Source organism: Kogia breviceps, chromosome 7 (assembly GCF_026419965.1).
Source record: "Kogia breviceps isolate mKogBre1 chromosome 7, mKogBre1 haplotype 1, whole genome shotgun sequence".
Lineage (NCBI taxonomy): Eukaryota > Metazoa > Chordata > Mammalia > Artiodactyla > Physeteridae > Kogia > Kogia breviceps.
This window is the reverse complement of record NC_081316.1, coordinates 12,349,669-12,368,071: the sequence shown is the minus strand read 5'-3', so window position 1 is coordinate 12,368,071 and position 18,403 is coordinate 12,349,669. Positions and strand designations below refer to the sequence as shown.

The window sequence follows — 18,403 nt, the reverse complement described above, 5'->3', positions numbered from 1 at the left end:
GCCACCTTCCTCTGTGTGTCTGTAGCAGGGAAAGTCAAGGGGGGTGGGGTGGGTACCAAGTAGGCCTCTGACCACCGGGATGTCCCTCGTGCCTTTTTTTTTTTTTTCGATTGCACAACAGAAAGAAAAAAGAAAACAAAAAAAAGAAACCTACAAGCCATTTGCCAGAATGACTCTTCCACATTCCCGCAGGCCTTGACTTTGTGTTTATAGGGTCTCATGTCACTTGCCTCGTGGGGTTGGCTCCCACGCGAGCCTGGAAGAGAGGGGGAAAAGCTGAGCAGCTGCCAGCACCTCAGGAGGGATTCCTCAGTCCTTCAGTCGGAGGTGACAAAATCTGTCCCAAACTAGCTTGAATCAGAAGGGTTTCTGTAACTCTGGTGTTTAAAGATTTGAAATAGAGCTGGTCCCAGGGGAGGCAGCCGGCAAACAGTAAATGAGCAAAAGATCAGCAAATGCCCTATTTAATTAGGGAAATGAGGGTGGTCAGCGTGGCTGCTTTGGGTGGTCAGGAACGGCCTCTTGCACATGACACTTAAGTTGAAGCCTGATGGGAGCTAAAGGGGAGGTGGAATGTTGCAGACTGAGGGAAGGTTCTAAGGCTGGAATGGTCAAGGTGCGTGGAGCAGGGAAAGGAGGCCAGTGTGGCCGGAGTGTGGCGCCACTGGGTGTGGCCCCGGGAGATCATCAGTACCCTTGAGAAGAGCGGTCCCAGTAGAGCGTTGGGACGAGAGAAGTTAGAAAGTGGGAGGCAGTGATTGTAGGAAAGGAATCGAGCCAGGGAGGGGAGCCAAGAAATGGAGTGTCCCCCTTGGGGTGGCGGTGGGGTCAAAGCATAGCAGTCCATGTTGACACAGCAGAGCCCTCCACGTGTGCTTTCCTGGGTCCGTGCCGCGTGGCCAGGTTTTCGGGCATGCCATGTCTTCTAGGAGGGTCAGAATGCCTCTTAGCTAGTAAAACCCTTGAAACTCCTGCGGCAAAGAAACCATTTACCTTTTTGACCCGGTTTCCTCATAAATATTTGACAAGGAGAGCCTCTGTGTATGTGTGTGTAACCCCTGGTGTCCATGGAACTCGCCTTTTGGAAAACATCCCAGAGTTCTAGCTGTTTATAGACAGTGTGCCGTGAGCATCTCCAAGCATGCAGCCTTTGCTAGCTTCGGTTAGTTCTTACAGGGGAGAGAGGAGTGGTAAGGCAGCGTTTGGAAGACTTGGAAGTTTCCCCACATTTGCCAACCAAAGCAGTGCCAATTTGAAGGTGTGGCTCAATGTGTGACGATATTAATTTTATGTATCCTCAGCCAATTTGGGGTATTTCTTGCGATTTGAAAAGAGTATGGGTCTTAAGAAAAGACCCATCATGTAGTTCTGAAGCAGGACCAAAAAGGAGAAGGGAAACTGCTGAGTGAAAGATGGACCTGGAGAGCTGTCCGCTGTCGTTTGCAGGTGGTGGGGCAGCATCATTCCAGGTGGGAGTGGCTGAGGGCCCTGGGGGTGTCCTGGGGCCACCATCGAATGGTTTCTGGCTAGATACTCATATGCATTCTGAAGGTTTGCCTTCGTTTCCAGGAAAACTGGAAACCGTGGGACATGAGGACAGAGGTTCTTGGGGGACCTGTGGGTTGGAAAGGGCACCGTGGTCTCCCTCAGACCGTGTGAAGCATGTGTTGTATCCATGCACATGTGCATTGGGGGCGGGGCTTAGAGTATATCTCAGAGGGACTATAGTCCCGCCCCCACCCCGTCAGTTCCAGACCACTGCCCTAGAAGGGCTGGTATGTAGATCGTAAGGCTCTGAAGTGCTTTCATCTCTCCTGCCCTCTTTCCACTCTCACGGGCAGAAGGGCTGTGTGCCAGATACTACACATACATTTTCTCATTTTATGCTTGAAACACCCTTGCCTTTAGCTGTCCAGCAACTGGGCAGCTTCCTGCACCCCCGTGGGGCTTCATGTCCCTTTGCGGTCCAGGGTGGAAGATAGGCTCTGGGACTCTGGGGACAGACGCTGGGTTTTGAATCCCAGCTCTGGCACTTAGTAGTGAGGGGCCTCGGTCAGATTATTTAACTCCTCTCTGTTCAGTGCCTTCATCTGGAAGACGGGGATAGTGTACTTACTAGGGATGTTATAAGGCTTAAGCAGGTTAGTGTGTGAGCAGTGCTTAGGACGGTGATGGACGTGATGAACGCCGTACACATTTTAGCTGCTGCTGCTGCTGCTACTTTTACTTCTACACTGTTTGCTCTCCCCAGGGTCCCTGCCCTGCCGGGCGAGTTCCCTCACTCAGCCCGGGTTCGTGCCTCTGGCATAGTTCTAAGCACGTTACCTAGGAGGTGATATTTATGCATTTGTCTCTCACAACTAGGTTTTAATCTCCCGAAGACAGGCCCGTGTACTCATTGCTGGCATTCGATTCACTGCTGCTGAGGGGCAGACCGACTCAAACCTGGGGCTCAGACCGAAGCCCAGGCTCTGTCTCTGCAGAAACCAAAGGCGGGGGTGGGGAGGGGTGGGGGGAATGGATGACAGACTTCATCATTTCAGCCAGAGTGAAATGGAGAGCTGTCATCCCTGCCACGTCTCCAGATTTCAGCTCAGCTGTCTTGTAGGTGAACCTTTTGGAAGTAGGGCTCAGTTGGTAGATTCTAAAGGGCTCACCTATTCTGGACCCTTATTAGGCTCATGAATTTTTGTAATTAATGCTTATTGCATCCTACATGAGCTTGACCCCTTTGACGATCCATTCCTGGATCGTTCATGCCTGAGGACCCAGTCCCCAAATCCACCCTTGTCCGTCCACTGTTGAAGCTTGCTCGGCCTTGGAGCACTGACCAAGGCGGCCACCTGGGGGCACTGTAGTTCCACTAGTCTCCCCAGTAACGCTGGCCCCAGGACCGAGCTGCCAGCGCCACAGCTGGGCCCTGTTTTCCCCGGAATTCCACAGACTGGGAACCTTAAGTCATAGAGCTGGGATTTTAAGCCGTCTGGCTACAGAGACAGCTGACTGCTCCATCATCAGCCGAGACAGGAGTGGGCAGCTCCACGGTGTTCCAGGATGTAGTACTATGGTTAGGTGTGGGCTCTGGAGTCAGAAGCCAGGTTTGAATCCCAGAGCTGCAGCTCTCTATGACTTACGTGTTTGTGTCTCAGCTTCTGCACCTGTAAAACTGAGTTAACGGAGCCTACTGCACAGGGCTGTTGTGTGCAGAGAGCATGGGACGCGCTCCATAGCTGGCTGCTGTTTTCCCTGCTCCTGTCTGCACTGGCATCCACTGACACTGCTGGGGTCCCGGTGGCCCTTGACGCTCCACACCTGTGTTACAAAGGTGAGGCCTGACATGGCCTTCTTCCTTCACAAATCCTACATTTATAAGGCTCTGATAACACGAAGTGGAACGTGATTAGGCAGGGAGGTGGGAGCACACAGGTGATACAACCGTGGGGCTGTAGAGTTCTCAAAGAGGTGCCAATGCCGAGGGTGGGGTGCGGCTGTTACAGAAGGTAAATCTGGGGAGAGGTGACGTAGGCACATTTTGGAGAAGTAAAAATTCACTAGGTGGACCCAGAGTAGGGGTGGCTGGTGGAAGGAGAGGCTCTGGCAGCCCCACTGCCTTGCTGAAGTGAGGAGGGAGGAGAGAGCCAGAAGGGGAAGGCAGACAGCGTGGAGGGTGGAGGGCAGGAGTGGTGGAATAACGTCCAGCAGATCGTAGTGAGGCAGGTTGGGAGGTGGCTGGTTTCAAACCAGCAGCGTGAAGCCTAAGATCTCATCTGAAGTTTTTCAGAATTTGGAACAGGTCTTTAACCAACATTTTAGAAGTTTTTTTGTTTTTTATTGTGAAACATCCATTCAAAAGTGTCTAAAACATATCTTTTCAGTTTAAAGGATAATAAACACCCTTGTATCCACCACTCAGCTTAGGAAAGACAGCACTGGGGGCCCTCCGTGTGCCCTTCCACAAATGCCTCCCTCTTTCCCCCTCCGCAGAGGAAGCTGCTACCCTGAAATAGGGGTTGATTATTCCTTTGCTTTTATAATTTTGTCACTATATATTTTTCTTCCTTTTCTTTTTCCTACCTTTGAACTTTGTATAAATGAAACCATTCAACTTGCTTTCTTTGACTTCATTTGCTCAACATTGTTCCTAAGACTTACCTGTATTGATACACATAGCTGTAGTTCTTCACTATCGGGCCGACAAAGGCAAATGGCCAAACAGAACTCCCCCCAGGTCGCCGGAACAGCCTTCACCAGAGACGAGGGGCAGCCGTGCAGATGTGCAGGTCCCACACGGCGCATTCATCCTGGGCACGGCGCTCTGGGGGACGATTCCCACCTTCGGGCTAAGGTGCTTTTCAGCTGCCCGACTGGGAAGCACAGCTTCTCCTTTGTTGCCCTCAGGGGAAGGGAGACAGTAACAGTGTGATGTAGCAGAACCTTGCTTCAGGCCCTAATCTGCCAGCTCCATGTTTTGTGGTGGGTGGGTGGCGGGGGTGGGGGTGGGGGGGTTGTACCAGCTCTTTCCCTTGACGTGATCCTGGATCTAGGGTCCAAAGGATGCCGTTGCAGCTCTTTGATGTGGCGACTGGGCAGCAGGACTCACAGGTACTGCGTTCATGGTTGGAGAAGCACCAGCCCCTCCTGTGACATAATTAAGGGGACGGGGATCGGGGCTCCGAGCTTTGTAACTGATCAGCGCCTTAGGCACTTGGCAGTGGCTGGATTCCGTGGAGCCTTATAAGAGGCCTCCTTTTCTGGGAGGCCAGCCTGCAAGGGATAAACTTGGACAGGTTAACCCTTACTTCTCATTCACTGTAGAATCCCATTATAGGAATACCCCGCACTGCTCTTACATGTCCTATTGTTGGTAACGGATATATGGGTTTCCAATTTTTTTGCGATTATAAACAACAGTGTTTCTGTGAACATTCTGGTACAAGGGGTTTTCCTAGGATATTAACCTAGGAGGGGATTTATTATATAGATCATATTATAGGTAATGACAAACTTTTAAAAAAATTATTTTATTCAAGTATTGATTTACAATGTGTTAATTCCTGCTGTACAGCAAAGTAATTCAGTTATACATATATATTCTTTTTTATATTCTTTTCCATGATGGTTTATTATAGGATATTGAATAGAGCTCCCTGTGCTGTACGGTAGGACCTTGTTGTTTATCCATCCTATACCTAATAGCTTGCATCTGCTCATACCAAACTCCCAGTCCATCCCTCCCCACCCTCCCTCCATCTTGGCAGCCACGAGTCTGTTTTCTAATGACAAATTATTTTTCAACATGGTTGTACCAGTTTACACTCTGGTTAGCAATGGATGAGTGTACCTGTCTCCATACCCTGGCCAACCCTTAATATTTTCTGAGCTTTAAATTTTTGCTCATCTGGGGGGTATATTATAGTATCTTGAAGTTTATTTTCACATCCATGATTACTAATAGGTTGAGCATCTTTTTATGCACTTACAGGCCATTTGAGTTTATCTTTTGCGAAAGCCCTGTTTGTGCATCTGCCTATGTTCCTATTTGGGTGTCTTTTTCCTTTTGATTTGTGGCAATTTTAAAATGCATATATATTTTGGATAGTAATCCCTTATTGTGTTGCAGCTGTCTTCCCAGTTGGACCCTTGTCTTTTCACTCTTTTTTATGGGGTCTTGTGATTTGGGGTCTGTGAAATGCTCATTTTATCTGTGACTTTGAGAATTCTTTGAGGCTTTGGCTGAAATCATGTTTTTGTTTGTTTTTTTTTTTTTTCCAGTCAGGGTTTGCATTTGCTTCTGCTTGAGCCCAGACTACTTTAATTCTCACCCTGGGATCACCTGAAATTAAATTCAGCCCTTGAGGTTTTCTCCAAACTGAACTTTCAAGAGTCCTCACCCCTGCCCTAGACTAAGAATCTGGACCAGAGAAGAGGGAATTGTACTCTTAATTCTCAGGGGAGATTTGTTTTTTCATCCATCCGTCCATCCAGCACTATAGTCAAGATAGGTAAGATCCCTTGCTGCCCGCTTCCGTGCCGTGGTTTGTGTCTCCTTCACTCTGGCCTGAAGATGACGCCCCCCGAGTCCCAGCTTGGATAGAGGCCTGCACTAGGCTCCCCATCTCTGGCAGCCTCTGGGCTGATCTGCAGTTCCCTGTGTTCATCAAAGCAGAATGTCAAGACCTCCAGGCTTCCACAAAAATCCCAGAATAGAAGCTGGGCTCACTTCCCAGAGTTTTTGTTGTTACTTTAGTTTTGGCCTCTGTGCATGCTTTTTTTTTTTTTTTTTTTTTTAATATTAACTCAGCAATGATTTAAACATGTTTTTAAAAACACACACACATAAATAATCTGGGATTTTAGTTGTTTGCTTCTGAAAGTTGACCTGGGTATCTGGTCTTCCTACTGCTGGAACAGAGTGGTACTTTTTCTTTTTATAATTTATTTTATTTATATTTATTTTTGGCTGCGTTGGGTCTTCGTTGCTGCGCGCGGGCTTTCTCTAGTTGCAGCGAGCGGGGGCTACTCTTCCTTGTGGTGTGTGGGCGTCTCACTGCGGTGGCCTCTCTTGTTGTAGAGCACGGGCTCTAGGCGCACGAGCTTTAGTAGCCGTGGCGCGTGGGTTCAACAGTTGTGGCTCACGGGCTCTAGAGCGCAGGCTCCGTAGTTGTGGTGCACGGGCTTAGTTGCTCCGCGGCATGTGGGATCTTCCCGGACCAGGGCTCGAACCCAGGTCCCCTGCACTGGCAGGCGGATTTTTAACCACTGAGCCACCAGGGAAGCCCCAGAGTAGCACTTTTATGTAAAACACCCTTACAGAAATGTCTGGGCATGGAGTCACACTTTACAGAGTTGAATTTTGCTTAAGTTGAAGAAACAGGCTGTGAAGTATTCTCCTTTTTACTTAAAGCAAAGCGCCATGATCTCGGTGTAAAGATGAGGGAGCCAGGGGTAGATGGAGAGGGAGGGGATCCTCCTTGGGTATCAGTGAGCTGCAGTCACAGCCCCGGCCCTCTCCCCAAAAGGCAGGAAGAGAGAAAACCGGACAGGCACCGAGCAGCTCTGCTTCCTGCCACAAGTCAGCAAAAGTGGTTTGTTAATCATCCCCATCAAGTCTGACTCAACTGTTCTCAAGGCTCAGGTGCCTTCTTACACCAAGAGGTGGTTTCAGCTGAGGGGACAAGTTTTAAATTGGGCAAATTTGGACTGGATTTTGATATCCAGGAAAGTCAAAACTTAGATTGCTTCCCTCCAGGGAAAGCACAGGCAACTTAGCGCTGCAAGGACCTTCACTGTTCACATACTTTGTACATTCGTTTCTGTAAACAGGACCCTTTGACGTGGAAGTGTTGACAGAAATCTATGTACGATGGAAATAGCGTTTGCCCAAGTTACCTATCAAAATCATGAGCCTGTGTACACGCAACAGCAGGAAAAAAGCACCTGCAGTGTCATAGGAGTTTTACAAAAAGTTAATGGATACTTTTATGAGCATATAGGGTAGGGAAGGTCTTTGCTACATTTAAAGATAAGAATAGGACGGAAAAAAATATTCATCATTACATAATCCTTTCAAACAGCAAGATGGAAGGACCCCACGAAGGAAAACCAATGGCCAACTCAGTGGGAAACTTGAAAGATGAGGATATCCACTCCTTGACTTGCGAAAGCTCTTTACAGACAAGGGAACAAACTCGGGAGAGTAGATAAGAGACACGAAGAGGCGATTTATAAGATATAAGCGGCTATAAAGATACTTGGCGTCTAATCAAAGAGGTCCATGTTAAATCAGCAATGCTGTTTACCTAGTGATGCTCAGATAGGCAAAGCTGTAGAACGCTACTGATCTGTGGTGGCAACAGTGTGGAGAACAGGCACCCATACGTTCCCAGAGCCCTACAGTCAAGAGGGGCGTAGCTGTCAACCCAGCAGTTCTAAGAATTTCTTCTGAGCAAATGGTATCCGAAGAATCACACGCTTACAGAATTGTATTCGGAGATCAGGACGTTCCCTGGTGGTCTAGTGGTTAGGATTTGCTGCCTTCACTGCCATGGCCCAGGTTCAATGCCTGGTCGGGGAACTAAGATCCTGCAAGCTATGTGGCCCGGTCAAAATTTTTTTTAAAACTGTTTTTAATTTAAAAAATGTTTTTAAAAAAGGAGATCAAATATATAGTTCAACCATGGTACGAAGGAGAATGCAGCTGTTAAAAGCAATAGGTAATGACACAAGATGTCTACCTTTGCGTGAAAAAAAAAGTTAAAGAGAAAAGTTGGTTACGTAATGTGTTTCCAGCTGGCACCTCTAGACTCACGCTTGGTTTAAACACAGCATCGACGCCATTCCCAGAACCACCCTTCCGTGCTGCTTAAACGCTCACAATGAGCTTGTGCAGTGAAGGCAATGGTAAGAAGAGTTGGCCCTGGATGGAACTGAATCCCTGACCCCTCAGAGCCTGTCAGCCTGGCTCCTCCAAATAACATCCGAGCTGAGAATCTTCACTTACTTCACACTAACCCTGAAAGGTATATCCCATCGGCCCTGCACAAACCAGGAGGTTGGACAGAACAAGTCATCCCTAGTCACAGATGGGGAAGCGGTCCCAGCTAAGGGGAGTTCCTTAACTAACTTCCATAGCAAGTGTCTGGATCTTCCTGCCTACGTGCTCGATTCTGCTAGAAAAGCCTAAGGCAGCTGCTTCCCCTAGCCCCTCCTCATCTTGAGCTATAAGCTTGTCCTGTTATGGGGAAGGAAAAAAAAAATTTAGGTAAGCATTAGTTTTGGGGCAGGAGGAGGAGAAATTCTGGTAGTTAATAGTACTCAGTAAATGTTGGCTGTTATGTACTATTCTAAGGATTCTCATCTATTAATTCATTTTATCCAGCACCCCTATGGGGATAGGTATTTTTCCCATTTTACAGATGAGGAAACCGAGGCCCAGAAGAGTTCAATAACTCAATATCACACAGCTAGTAAGAGGCAGAGCCAGGGTTATAACTCAAACAGCCTGGCTTGTATTCAACCAGTATCCTGAAAACAGAAAAGATGGAGCTGGCCAGGCCTGGAGAGTGCCTGCAAGGGGTCAAGGCCACGGGCCTGACTCAAGCACTGTGGTTCCCTTTATGCCACCTCTCTAACTCACGCCCTAGCAAAGGCCAGAGAGGTGTCTGAAACCAAGTTTGACTTCCCCACCAGATTCTCCAGCTGCCAGAGGCTGAACCCAACCCACTCCACCTAGGCTGGGTTACCTTTCCCACCCTGGGAGCTCGACATGGCAGCAAAGACCTTTCCAGACCGCAAAGTCAGAGATGGAGGCCCATGTCATACACGAGCAGACGGTCAGCAGCACAGCCAGCACTGGTACTGACCTGTCTGGCGGCCGTGCCCACTGTGGCATCAGGCAGCATCAGGGCCAACAGGCTGCCATTCAGCCTGTGCCGACACCCCTGTGTGGACCAGTCCCAGGGGCCAAGGGAGCGGGAGGGGGGGGGGCGGTGATGGGGGAAGCAGCCAGCATCCTCTATGGGAGCCTGGGAGGCTCAGAGGGGGAGTGGGAGAAGCTCGTTCAAGTCACGTTTAGTCCTTTCGGCCCCGGGAGCTCTGGGTTCCCTCACCCACGATGGCAACCAAGTGGCATGCTTCGAGGATGCCCAGTCAGAGCCCCTGTGTCTGTGAGAGGGCGACGAGCCTTCACAGGCCATTAGCCCTGCCAGCTTCCCGATTCCCAGCTATCGCTGTTCTTTGACTCTGCCATGAGTTGACCTCCCCCTGCCTTCTCTTGTCCTGCTTTCCCTGCCTGGAACGCTGCCTTTCCTTGTGGAGAGGCAAAGTCTCCTAAATTCAGCCCTGGGAGGCATTGGACTCTACCCATTAATAGAGGCCGCAATTCTGGAAGGACAGAGCTGACTCTGCAGAGCAAGTGTCTAAGATGAGAACGATTCCGTCTAGTCACCACAAGTAGCTCTTCCACACATGCTTTCACTAGGCTTGAAACCAGGGTCTATTCAGCCTCTTTACCTTCTGTTGCCTTCCAGGAGCTTCTGGGCTTGGCCTGGCTCAGGTCCACAAAGACGCCAACCCCTCGGACCAGGGCAACAGCCAACAGCAAAAGAATTACCCAGAGGAGAGGCCTTGTGTTGCAGTTCCTGGTGGAGCCTGCCAGACAAAAGGGATCTGGAGGGTGGCAGGGCTGGGCAAGGGCCCCTCCAACTCTCTCCCCAAACCCCAGCCCTTGGTAATCACACTGCGCAGAGCTGAAGCTGCCCTTCTGCAGACGAGGTGGGCCGTGGCTCGCTTAGCTTAGTTCCCCAATGAATTCGGTTACACCATCTCCCGCCCTCGCTATAGCCGGAGCTTCCCCATTTTTTCAGCACAGCCTGGAGGGCCGAGGCCTGAGGGGCCTGCCCGCAGCCGCATGGCTGCAGGCCCCAGCGTAGACTCCCACCTGCAGGAATCCTCAAAGCCCGGTGGCCCGGGGGGGCTCCCATGCTCCGGGCCTGGCGATGTCATTGTGGTGACCTGAGGCTCATTGCGGCCCTGCTCCCCACGTGGCTCAGAAGCCAGGAACAGGCCTGCAGACACGAAAGAACAAAGAACCCCCCTATTTTGTCCTCCACCCTGGACTCACCTGCAGCCCCAGAGCTCCATGTAGTCGAGTAAGTCTTCAGCCCTGCGGGGCAGCAGGCAGAGGTGCCGCAGAGGAGGTAAACCTGGTGGGATGAGGATAAGGTCAAGGCACGGGGCTGGCTTAGAGCCATGGGCAGGAAGCACTGAGGCGGGGACTTGGGGTCTGGAACCCAGCCCAGCTCCACACCGCTGCCGGCCAGGCAGGAGGGAAGAGATCTGGGCGTGCTGACCGGCCCCACTCCCACGAGGTACAGAGCCACGGGCGCTGCTTCCCAGTTTGGAAGCTGTGCCTCCCTCATTCTGGATGGCTCACGTCTGCAGTGGTGGGCCCTGCGGGAGGGAACCGCTGTGCCGCGTAGAGCCCCGGCCCTGGCCTTCAGAGTCCCCCCGGGAGGGCCGACTTTCTCCCTTTGCCACCTGACAGATGGGGAGAGGGGAATCCGAGGACGTGGTGTTAACTGGGCAGCAGGAGAGCAGATGTCTAGCGCCCTCTCTTCCTGGCCCTCAATGACCAATGACTGGGGGCAGGGCTGGGGGGGGCGGGTTACCATGGCTTCCAGAGACACAAAGCCAGGGGCAGCTCCCAAAAGGTGTAGAAGCAGGGACTTCCCCGATGGTCCAGTGGGTAAGACTCCACGCTCCCAACGCAGGGGGCCCGGGTTCGATCCCTGGTCAGGGAACTAGATTCTGCAGGCATGCCGCAATGAAGATCCTGCGTGCCGCAACTGAGACCTGGCGCAGCCTAAATAAATAAATAAATAAATAAATTTAAAAACAAAAAAAGGAGTAAAAGCAGGAGGAACTGACCTGACCCAGCGCCCAGCCGCGTAACCAACAGGTACCCCCCATGCAGCAGGCGGGGGTCTCTTGGCTCAGGCAGAGGCACACAGCTGAGCTGGTTATTCAGCTACCCTCCCGGGTGCTAACCAGTGACATCTGTCTACATCTGAAGGAATGTCATGCATCTATTTAAAACATATAGAGGGCTTCCCTGGTGGCACAGTGGTTGAGAGTCTGCCTGCCAATGCAGGGGACACGGGTTCGAGCCCTGGTCTGGGAAGATCCCACAGGCCACGGAGCAACTAGGCCCGTGCGCCACAACTAGTGACCCTGCGTTCTAGAGCCCGCGAGCCACAACTGCTGAGCCTGCGCGTCTGGAGCCTGTGCTCCGCAACAAGAGAGGCCACGACAGTGAGAGGCCCGCGCACCGCAATGAAGAGTGGCCCCTGCTCGCCGCAACTAGAGAAAGCCCGTGCACAGAAACGAAGACCCAACACAGTCAAAAGTAAATTAAAAAATAAAATTTAAATAAAAACTGGGAAATATTAAAAAAAAATATATATATATATATATAGAGAGAGAGAGAGAGAGAGAGAAAGAGAGAGAGAGAGAGAGAGATCTGTTTATATTAAGGTGAAAGTTTTATATTGTTCAGTAGAACGAAAGTTAAACAGTAGTATGTGGCCTATGGTGCCATTTATAGATTATGTAGAAAAACCTAAATTTACCCTAAATGTATCCATATTTACCTTCCGCAGAAGTTGAGTTATAAAAATTCAAAGCAGAGGGACTTCCCTGGTAGCGCAGTTGTTAAGAATCCACCTGCCAGTGCAGGGGACATGGGTTCGAGCCCTGGTCCGGGAAGATCCCACATGCCGCGAAGCAACTAAGCCCGTGCGCCACAACTGCTGACCCTGCGCTCTAGAGCCTGCGAGCCACAACTGCTGAGCCCGCGTGCCACAACTACTGAAGCCCACGTGCCTAGAGCCTGAGCTCCGCAACAAGAGAAGCCACCTCAGTGAGAAGCCCACACGCAGCAATGAAGAGCCAACACAGCCAAAAATAAACTAATTAATTAAAATAAAATTCAAAGCAGAATTATGCTGAACACATCATTTCTAGAGTCAGAGTGAGGCCGCTCTGGGACACCATGCCCGGCTCAGGTTAGGGCTGATTGCCTTCACGATGTGGCATTTTCCTTCCTCCTTCTGGAGTGGCTTGCATGTCGGGGCTCACTGCCCTCCACGGTGCTCAGGAAGACCACGTCCCCTCTGGAGACCTTTGTCCACATTAGCTCGCAGGGGGCTGGAGGGATTCGGTGACCAGCTCATCCCTGCTTAGCAGATGCGGAGCAGGCAGCAGGAACACATGCTTCTGAGGGTCCCCTGCGGGCCCTCCAGGAGCCAGCGTCCAGGAGGGCGAAGGTGGCAACGGTGAAGCACTGGTAGTGAGAGTGGAAGGGCAGAGCTACCCTTCCAAGGCCATCATTCAGGTCCTGAGCTGTCACCGAAAGGACACCTGGGGAGGGGAGGGGAGGGGCAGCTCCAGCACCACGGCCACTCACCTGCCTGGATGGGCCACTCAGGATACCAGAAGGGGTTGGCGCTGGGAACGGCCCAGTGCCGGTGCAGCGCCGGGACCAGCATGGGGTCTGTCCTCTGCAGGAGCCAGACCTCCGTGGGGCCAGAGACTCCTGAAGCAGCCCGTACTGGGGTGGTTCCCCTCCCTGTGGTAGGAGCTGAAAGCCTTGTCTGCAGGGAGAGGAGCTCATGAACTTCGGTCCGCTGTATGTCCGGGAGGTGGGGGTGGGTAAAGCACAGGGACACCGTACCCTTTTCCCTTGTCGGGCTGTACTGGGTCACAGTGGCTGGGCGGGGGAGCAAAGAGGGATGCCTGGAGGGGCAGGAAGTCACTGGCATTGAAGACACAGTGGATGTGAAGCCTGAAGTCCACGTTGGAGAGGATGGAGGAGAGAAGACACAGAATGGGCGCATCCAGATCTCTGTACACTATGCGGATGCGACATACGAGGCTTGGTCCAGCAGGGCGGGTGGATGCCACCTGCGATCACCTGGGTGATGTTGCCCCATCCTCTGCCCAGCACGTCTTGTCTTCTCGGGGCAGTTGGAGCCTCCTGTGCCAGGCCATTTTCTAGGTGGAGAGGATGGAGCCCCCGTGGGGCTGACAGATGCCCACCCTGTCCTGAAAGCGCCGTCATCTCACAGACCCAGGTTTGAATCTTATCAGCATTCACTGGCCTTTTAACCTGAGCCTCAATTTCTTCATTTGTACCACGGCGCCGACCCCCTCCCTCCAAAGGCTGTGCTTAAGGATCCAGTGAGGTCACCAGATTGCGCCCTGGGGTCATCACTGTCCTTGCTGTTGTGGCCGGTCTGCCACCGGGTCCCGTGTGCCTGGCTGGCCTGGTGGCGCTGCGCACACCTGGTGGGGGGTGGGGCACGCCGGCACCCGGAGACGTTCTGCAGGAGGAGCTGACCAGCTCCCGAGCGCCCGACCTTTACTTCTACTTGTGGCAGAGCCCTGGGTTCGGGCCTGGGCCGGCGCCCTTGGGGAGGACGTCCTACCAACGGAGACCAGGGCCCGGCACAAAGGAGGTGTCAGCACACACGAGTGATTCCACCCCGACCGGAAGGCCTTTCCTCTGCGGAGCCCTCCAGCTCATTCCTTGATGGCCTCCAGCTGTTTCCCCTTATGCTTCGCTTCTGCGACGAATTCTGGCTGGCTCCCGCAGCTGTAAAATCCTGACGTCCAAGGCATGACAGATTCGTCCCCCGGTCCCCCTGGGAATCCGTAGCATTTTGAAGGAAAAGACATCTGAACCCTGACGCCAGCAGCCTGCCCCAGCCCTCATGGCAGGAAGGGTGGGAAAAAAAGACACTGGAAACCAACTCAGTGCCAAGCACTGAATTCCTACACCCCGTGGTTACCATATTAGTTCAGGCTGAGGTTGGTGCCTGGCCCCTGGGGTTCAGAGACAGTTGTGACAAGCTCAGCTGTCCTCAGGGGTCACCCCCCGGCATCCTGGGTTCCTGGCTCGTTTTGCCACCTGAGTCAGCAGGTGCCGGTGGCCCCTTTCACGGAGGGGTTCTCCCTCAGCTCCTCCCCCACCCCACCCTGTACCCTCAGCCCCAGCTATCTTCTGCCTCATCTGCGGCTTCGTAACCTCTGAGATCAGGACGTGGCAACGGCCCGGCACAGCCGCGGCTTCTTCCTGGGGCCTGGAAGGGGACTTTGCAGCTTCTTGATGCTTCGTTTCTCAGCTTCGTTCCTGGAGGGATAAAGGTGCGGGCTCTCGAGGACTCCGGCCCTCTCAGGCCCTGCTGTGGCTTCGGCCTGCCAGGCGTGGGCAGGCCCGGTGCAACGCTCACATCAGCTCTGGTCGAGGGGTGTTGTCCCGGCCTGGGGGGCGGGTGGTGCTGGGAAGAGGTAAGTAGCTCATCCGAGGTCACACAGTGGGTGATGGCAGAGCTTGGACGGGAACCCAGACGGCTCCAAAGCCTGTGCTAAGCTCCCCTGCGCTCCCTTCACACCCAAGCCCGCGGCCCAGCCTGTTTGAGGAAGGTGCCGTCCCACATGATGGAACCCTGTGGCCCCATCCAGATGCCGATGCTGGACGCCAGCTGGTTCTGCTGGAAGCTGTCCACCTGTAGGAAGAGACAGCTGGGGGAGGCCCTCCCAGGGGGTGGTCATGGGCACCAGTGTGGCCCCCACGCTACCTGGACTGGGGAGTCACAGCAGGTGAGAGGGCCAGCCATGGAGACCACGGAGGGTCCCGCCTCCTGGCTGGGGAGCAGCTGGCGGGCAGTGCAGACGAGGTGGACATTGACCAGTGTCCTGCACACCAAGGCTGTTTCTTGGGACACCACCAGGACGAAGCGACTGTTTCTGAAGCACTGGACAGTCGCTGGGACGAAGGCAGATCAGAGAGGAGGGTCAGGGCCTTGGGGTTCAGGGTCCATCATAGACCCAGACACGGTGCGGGGAGGGGCCTTGGCGATCGTCAGCGTTTGAGGGCTGGCCTCGGAGGGGAGACCTGGCTTCTCTCACTGCCCTTTCTTGCAGTGGTAACTCCAGCAAAGCCTTCACAGACCAGACTTTCTCACGCAGGCAACAGACAGGTGAACTACACTCTAAAAGTAGGGTCACCATTTAATTGATCATCCACGCTGGAATGTTCTAGATCTGCGGGTAGGGGTACATGTAAAGATAGATGAACTGTTATCAGGCTGGGGCAGGTGGTCACTGCATCTAAAGATCTCTTCTGCGGTCCATTCTGGGGGCCAGGCTCTCCTGGGAATGGGGAGTGGAGCAGATTCATCCCTGTTGGGTGGGGTGGGGGAGGAAGCCCTCCTATGCCTTCAGCATTCAGGGGACCGGGGCCTTGCTTGGTTTGGAAAGTGGCACCTGTGTTGCCATAGTAACAGAGACCCTCTCTGGTGTTGCCATGACGGCAGCCAGCGGCCGGGCTTCCTTTGAACTTCTTCTCACTCTGCGGGGGAGGTGCCTGGAGACCACCTGGCACTGTTCCTGAGTCAGAGGGTACTACCTAGGGCTGGGGACAAGAGTGGTGAGGACGTGAGAAGGAGCCAAGTGGGCTGCAGAGCTCCCGGGAAATGGAGGGCAGTGGCCTCGTAGAGCCCAGCAAAGGGCTGTCAGGCAACCCGATCCTCAGAAAGGCTCCCGACAGGGTGTGCGCGCGCGGAGGACTCCTCCGTACCTACGTAAGCTGGCTTGTCAGCTGCTCCCCACCGTGTTCCAAGGTGCCCTGCTGGGGTCGAGCTAGGGTGGGTCCAGGGACAGTGAGGCAGGGGTTCAATGGGCTAAGCTGTCCTCTGGGGTAGGGCGGAGGGCATGCGGATGAGGGACAGGAAGTGAGAACGTGGTGGGTGGTGCCAGGTGGGAGTCTGGAGTCCAGGTGTGATCAGGTCTGGGACAGATCCGAGTGACCACTGAGCAGCACAGCTTCCGTGAACACCCTCAGGTGGCAGCGCCCATCCTATAGGAGACAGGGCGACAGGGGAGCAGCGTCCAGGCAGAGGAGGGTTCAGTGCCCAGGACTTAGTCTGCCTCACCCACCCCCCACTGAGTGGTCTCGGGTTCCGACGTGTCCCTGATCCCTGAGGGGCCTCTCTAGCCTGGCGCTGTGTTAGGGCAAGCTGGTTCCCAGCCGCGGGGTCTGCCCCGGAGCAGTGAGATCCCTACCTTCTCCAGCACATGGCAGTCTTTGTAATTGGTAGGAAAGACCGCGGGCCCCTGGGGCTCGTTGGTCACCCGTGATAGCAGACGCAGCAGCCGTTCGCCTCAGCTGGGTTCCCAAATTCATCTGGAATGGGGGAGGGGAGAGAGGGCTGGAGGGAAGGAGTCACGGATGCTGAAGGGTGAAGCCAGAGGCCGTTGGACTCTGCTGAGAAGTCTCCCCACTCAGGAGAAGAAGTACCTCCTAGAGGTCTCCTGGGGGATTAAGGCCGTTAATACCACCGTGGCTCTTACCCATAACAAACACGGAGAACAGATAATGACATAACGTGGCCTCCTGGCTGGGATCCTAAAACAGCAAAAGGCCTTAATTAAAAGCTAAGGAAATGGACTTTCGTTATAACAATGTGTCAACATTGCTTCATTAATTGTAATAGATGTGCCATCCTCACGTGAGATGTCAATTGCAGGGGCAGCTGCGTGGGGTATACGGGAACTCTCTGTGCCATCTTCTCAGGTTTTCTGTAAACCTAGGACAGTTCTAAGAAATAAAGTCTATTAACAACAACGAGCCTGGTTCACGGACAGGGGCGCCTCCCACGCGCCCCGCAGGGTCCCAAGGCCTTGCTTGTATTAGCTCCGTAGGGGCCATCCTCCGAGGGAGGGGCCGTCCCCCGTCCTCATCTCCTAGAAAGCTTGGCGCAGGCTCTGGAGGAGCCCAGCTCGGCGACTGTTAATTCCCACAGGTCATTATAATTCATAGCAGCGGGGAGAGCACGTGGCTCGGTAGTTAGAGTCCGGTTCACTTTCTGGCTGTGACCGGGGACACATCATTTTTCTGAGCTTCGGTTTCCCGTTTGTGGATTGGGGTTGATCTTGCTTACCTCGCAGGCTGACGGGAGACTGAAAGAGACAAATAACTGGGGGTGATAAGTCATTTGTGATAATGCCTGAACACTTGGTAGTGATCAACTTTTACTGTGATCGGCGCCGCCCTGGGGGAAGCTCCGTGGGTTAAGGGCCCTGGGAGCAGAGCAGGTAGAGCCTGTGAACCCAGAGGCAGGGCAGTTTCTGGGGGGAAGCCTGCCTGGGCAGAAGCAGAGGTGCCAGTGGGCACAGGGGGTGCCTTCGGGGTGGGGGGTATTGTGCCAAAGAGGAGGGAATTGTGGGGGGGCGGGGCGGGGCGTAGAGCGGTGGGGAAACATGGAACTTAAGCTAGGCTGGGAAGGGGAGATGTGGCTGGAGGAGGGCAGGGGCTGGTGAGGTGACTTCTTCCTGCGGGACGATGGGAGCTTTTCAACTTTTTGTTCTGAAATACTTCCAGACTTACTGAAAAGAAGCTCCATATATCCTTCACCCAGATTTCCTCAAACGTTAACTGTTAACTTCGTTTTACATTTGTTTCAGCGCCCACCTTCTCTCTGATGGTACGTACACGCACACACCCACGCAATTCTTCCACATAGCATGAGAGAGCTGGATGCAGACAGTGACTGTCTCTGCACACTGCTGTGTGTATTTCTTTACCCCTAAACGCTGCTGTGTGTATTTCTTTATCCTTAAACGCTGCTGTGTGTATTTCTTAAAAAACAAGCAACCACAGCCAAAAGATCAAAATCAGGAAATCAACATTGGTATGACACAACTGTCTAATCTATGAACCTTATTCGATGTATCTATTGTCCTCATGCTTTTACAGCAAAGGAGAAAGATTTTTTTTCCCAGACCAGGTCCAGTCCAAGGTCAGGATCACTTTCCATGGGCCTCCTCCAATCTGGGACAATCC

General features: G+C 53.0%; 1 protein-coding gene across 1 annotated transcript; it reads right to left on the bottom strand.

Annotated features, from left to right (window-relative positions):
* Positions 1–9,296: 9,296 nt before the first annotated feature.
* On the bottom strand, positions 9,297–17,126 carry ZP1 (zona pellucida glycoprotein 1). The gene is given in 23 exon segments (XM_067039387.1): positions 9,297–9,426; positions 9,609–9,663; positions 10,012–10,149; positions 10,368–10,486; positions 10,488–10,530; positions 10,622–10,703; positions 12,773–12,868; positions 12,871–12,899; positions 12,902–12,918; positions 12,961–13,088; positions 13,090–13,166; positions 13,227–13,409; positions 13,748–13,842; positions 14,995–15,065; positions 15,138–15,325; positions 15,826–15,885; positions 15,888–15,963; positions 16,288–16,366; positions 16,368–16,417; positions 16,624–16,694; positions 16,697–16,744; positions 16,912–16,966; positions 17,070–17,126. Coding segments are annotated over 23 exon segments (1,947 nt in total).
* Between the last annotated feature and the right edge of the window lie 1,277 nt (positions 17,127–18,403).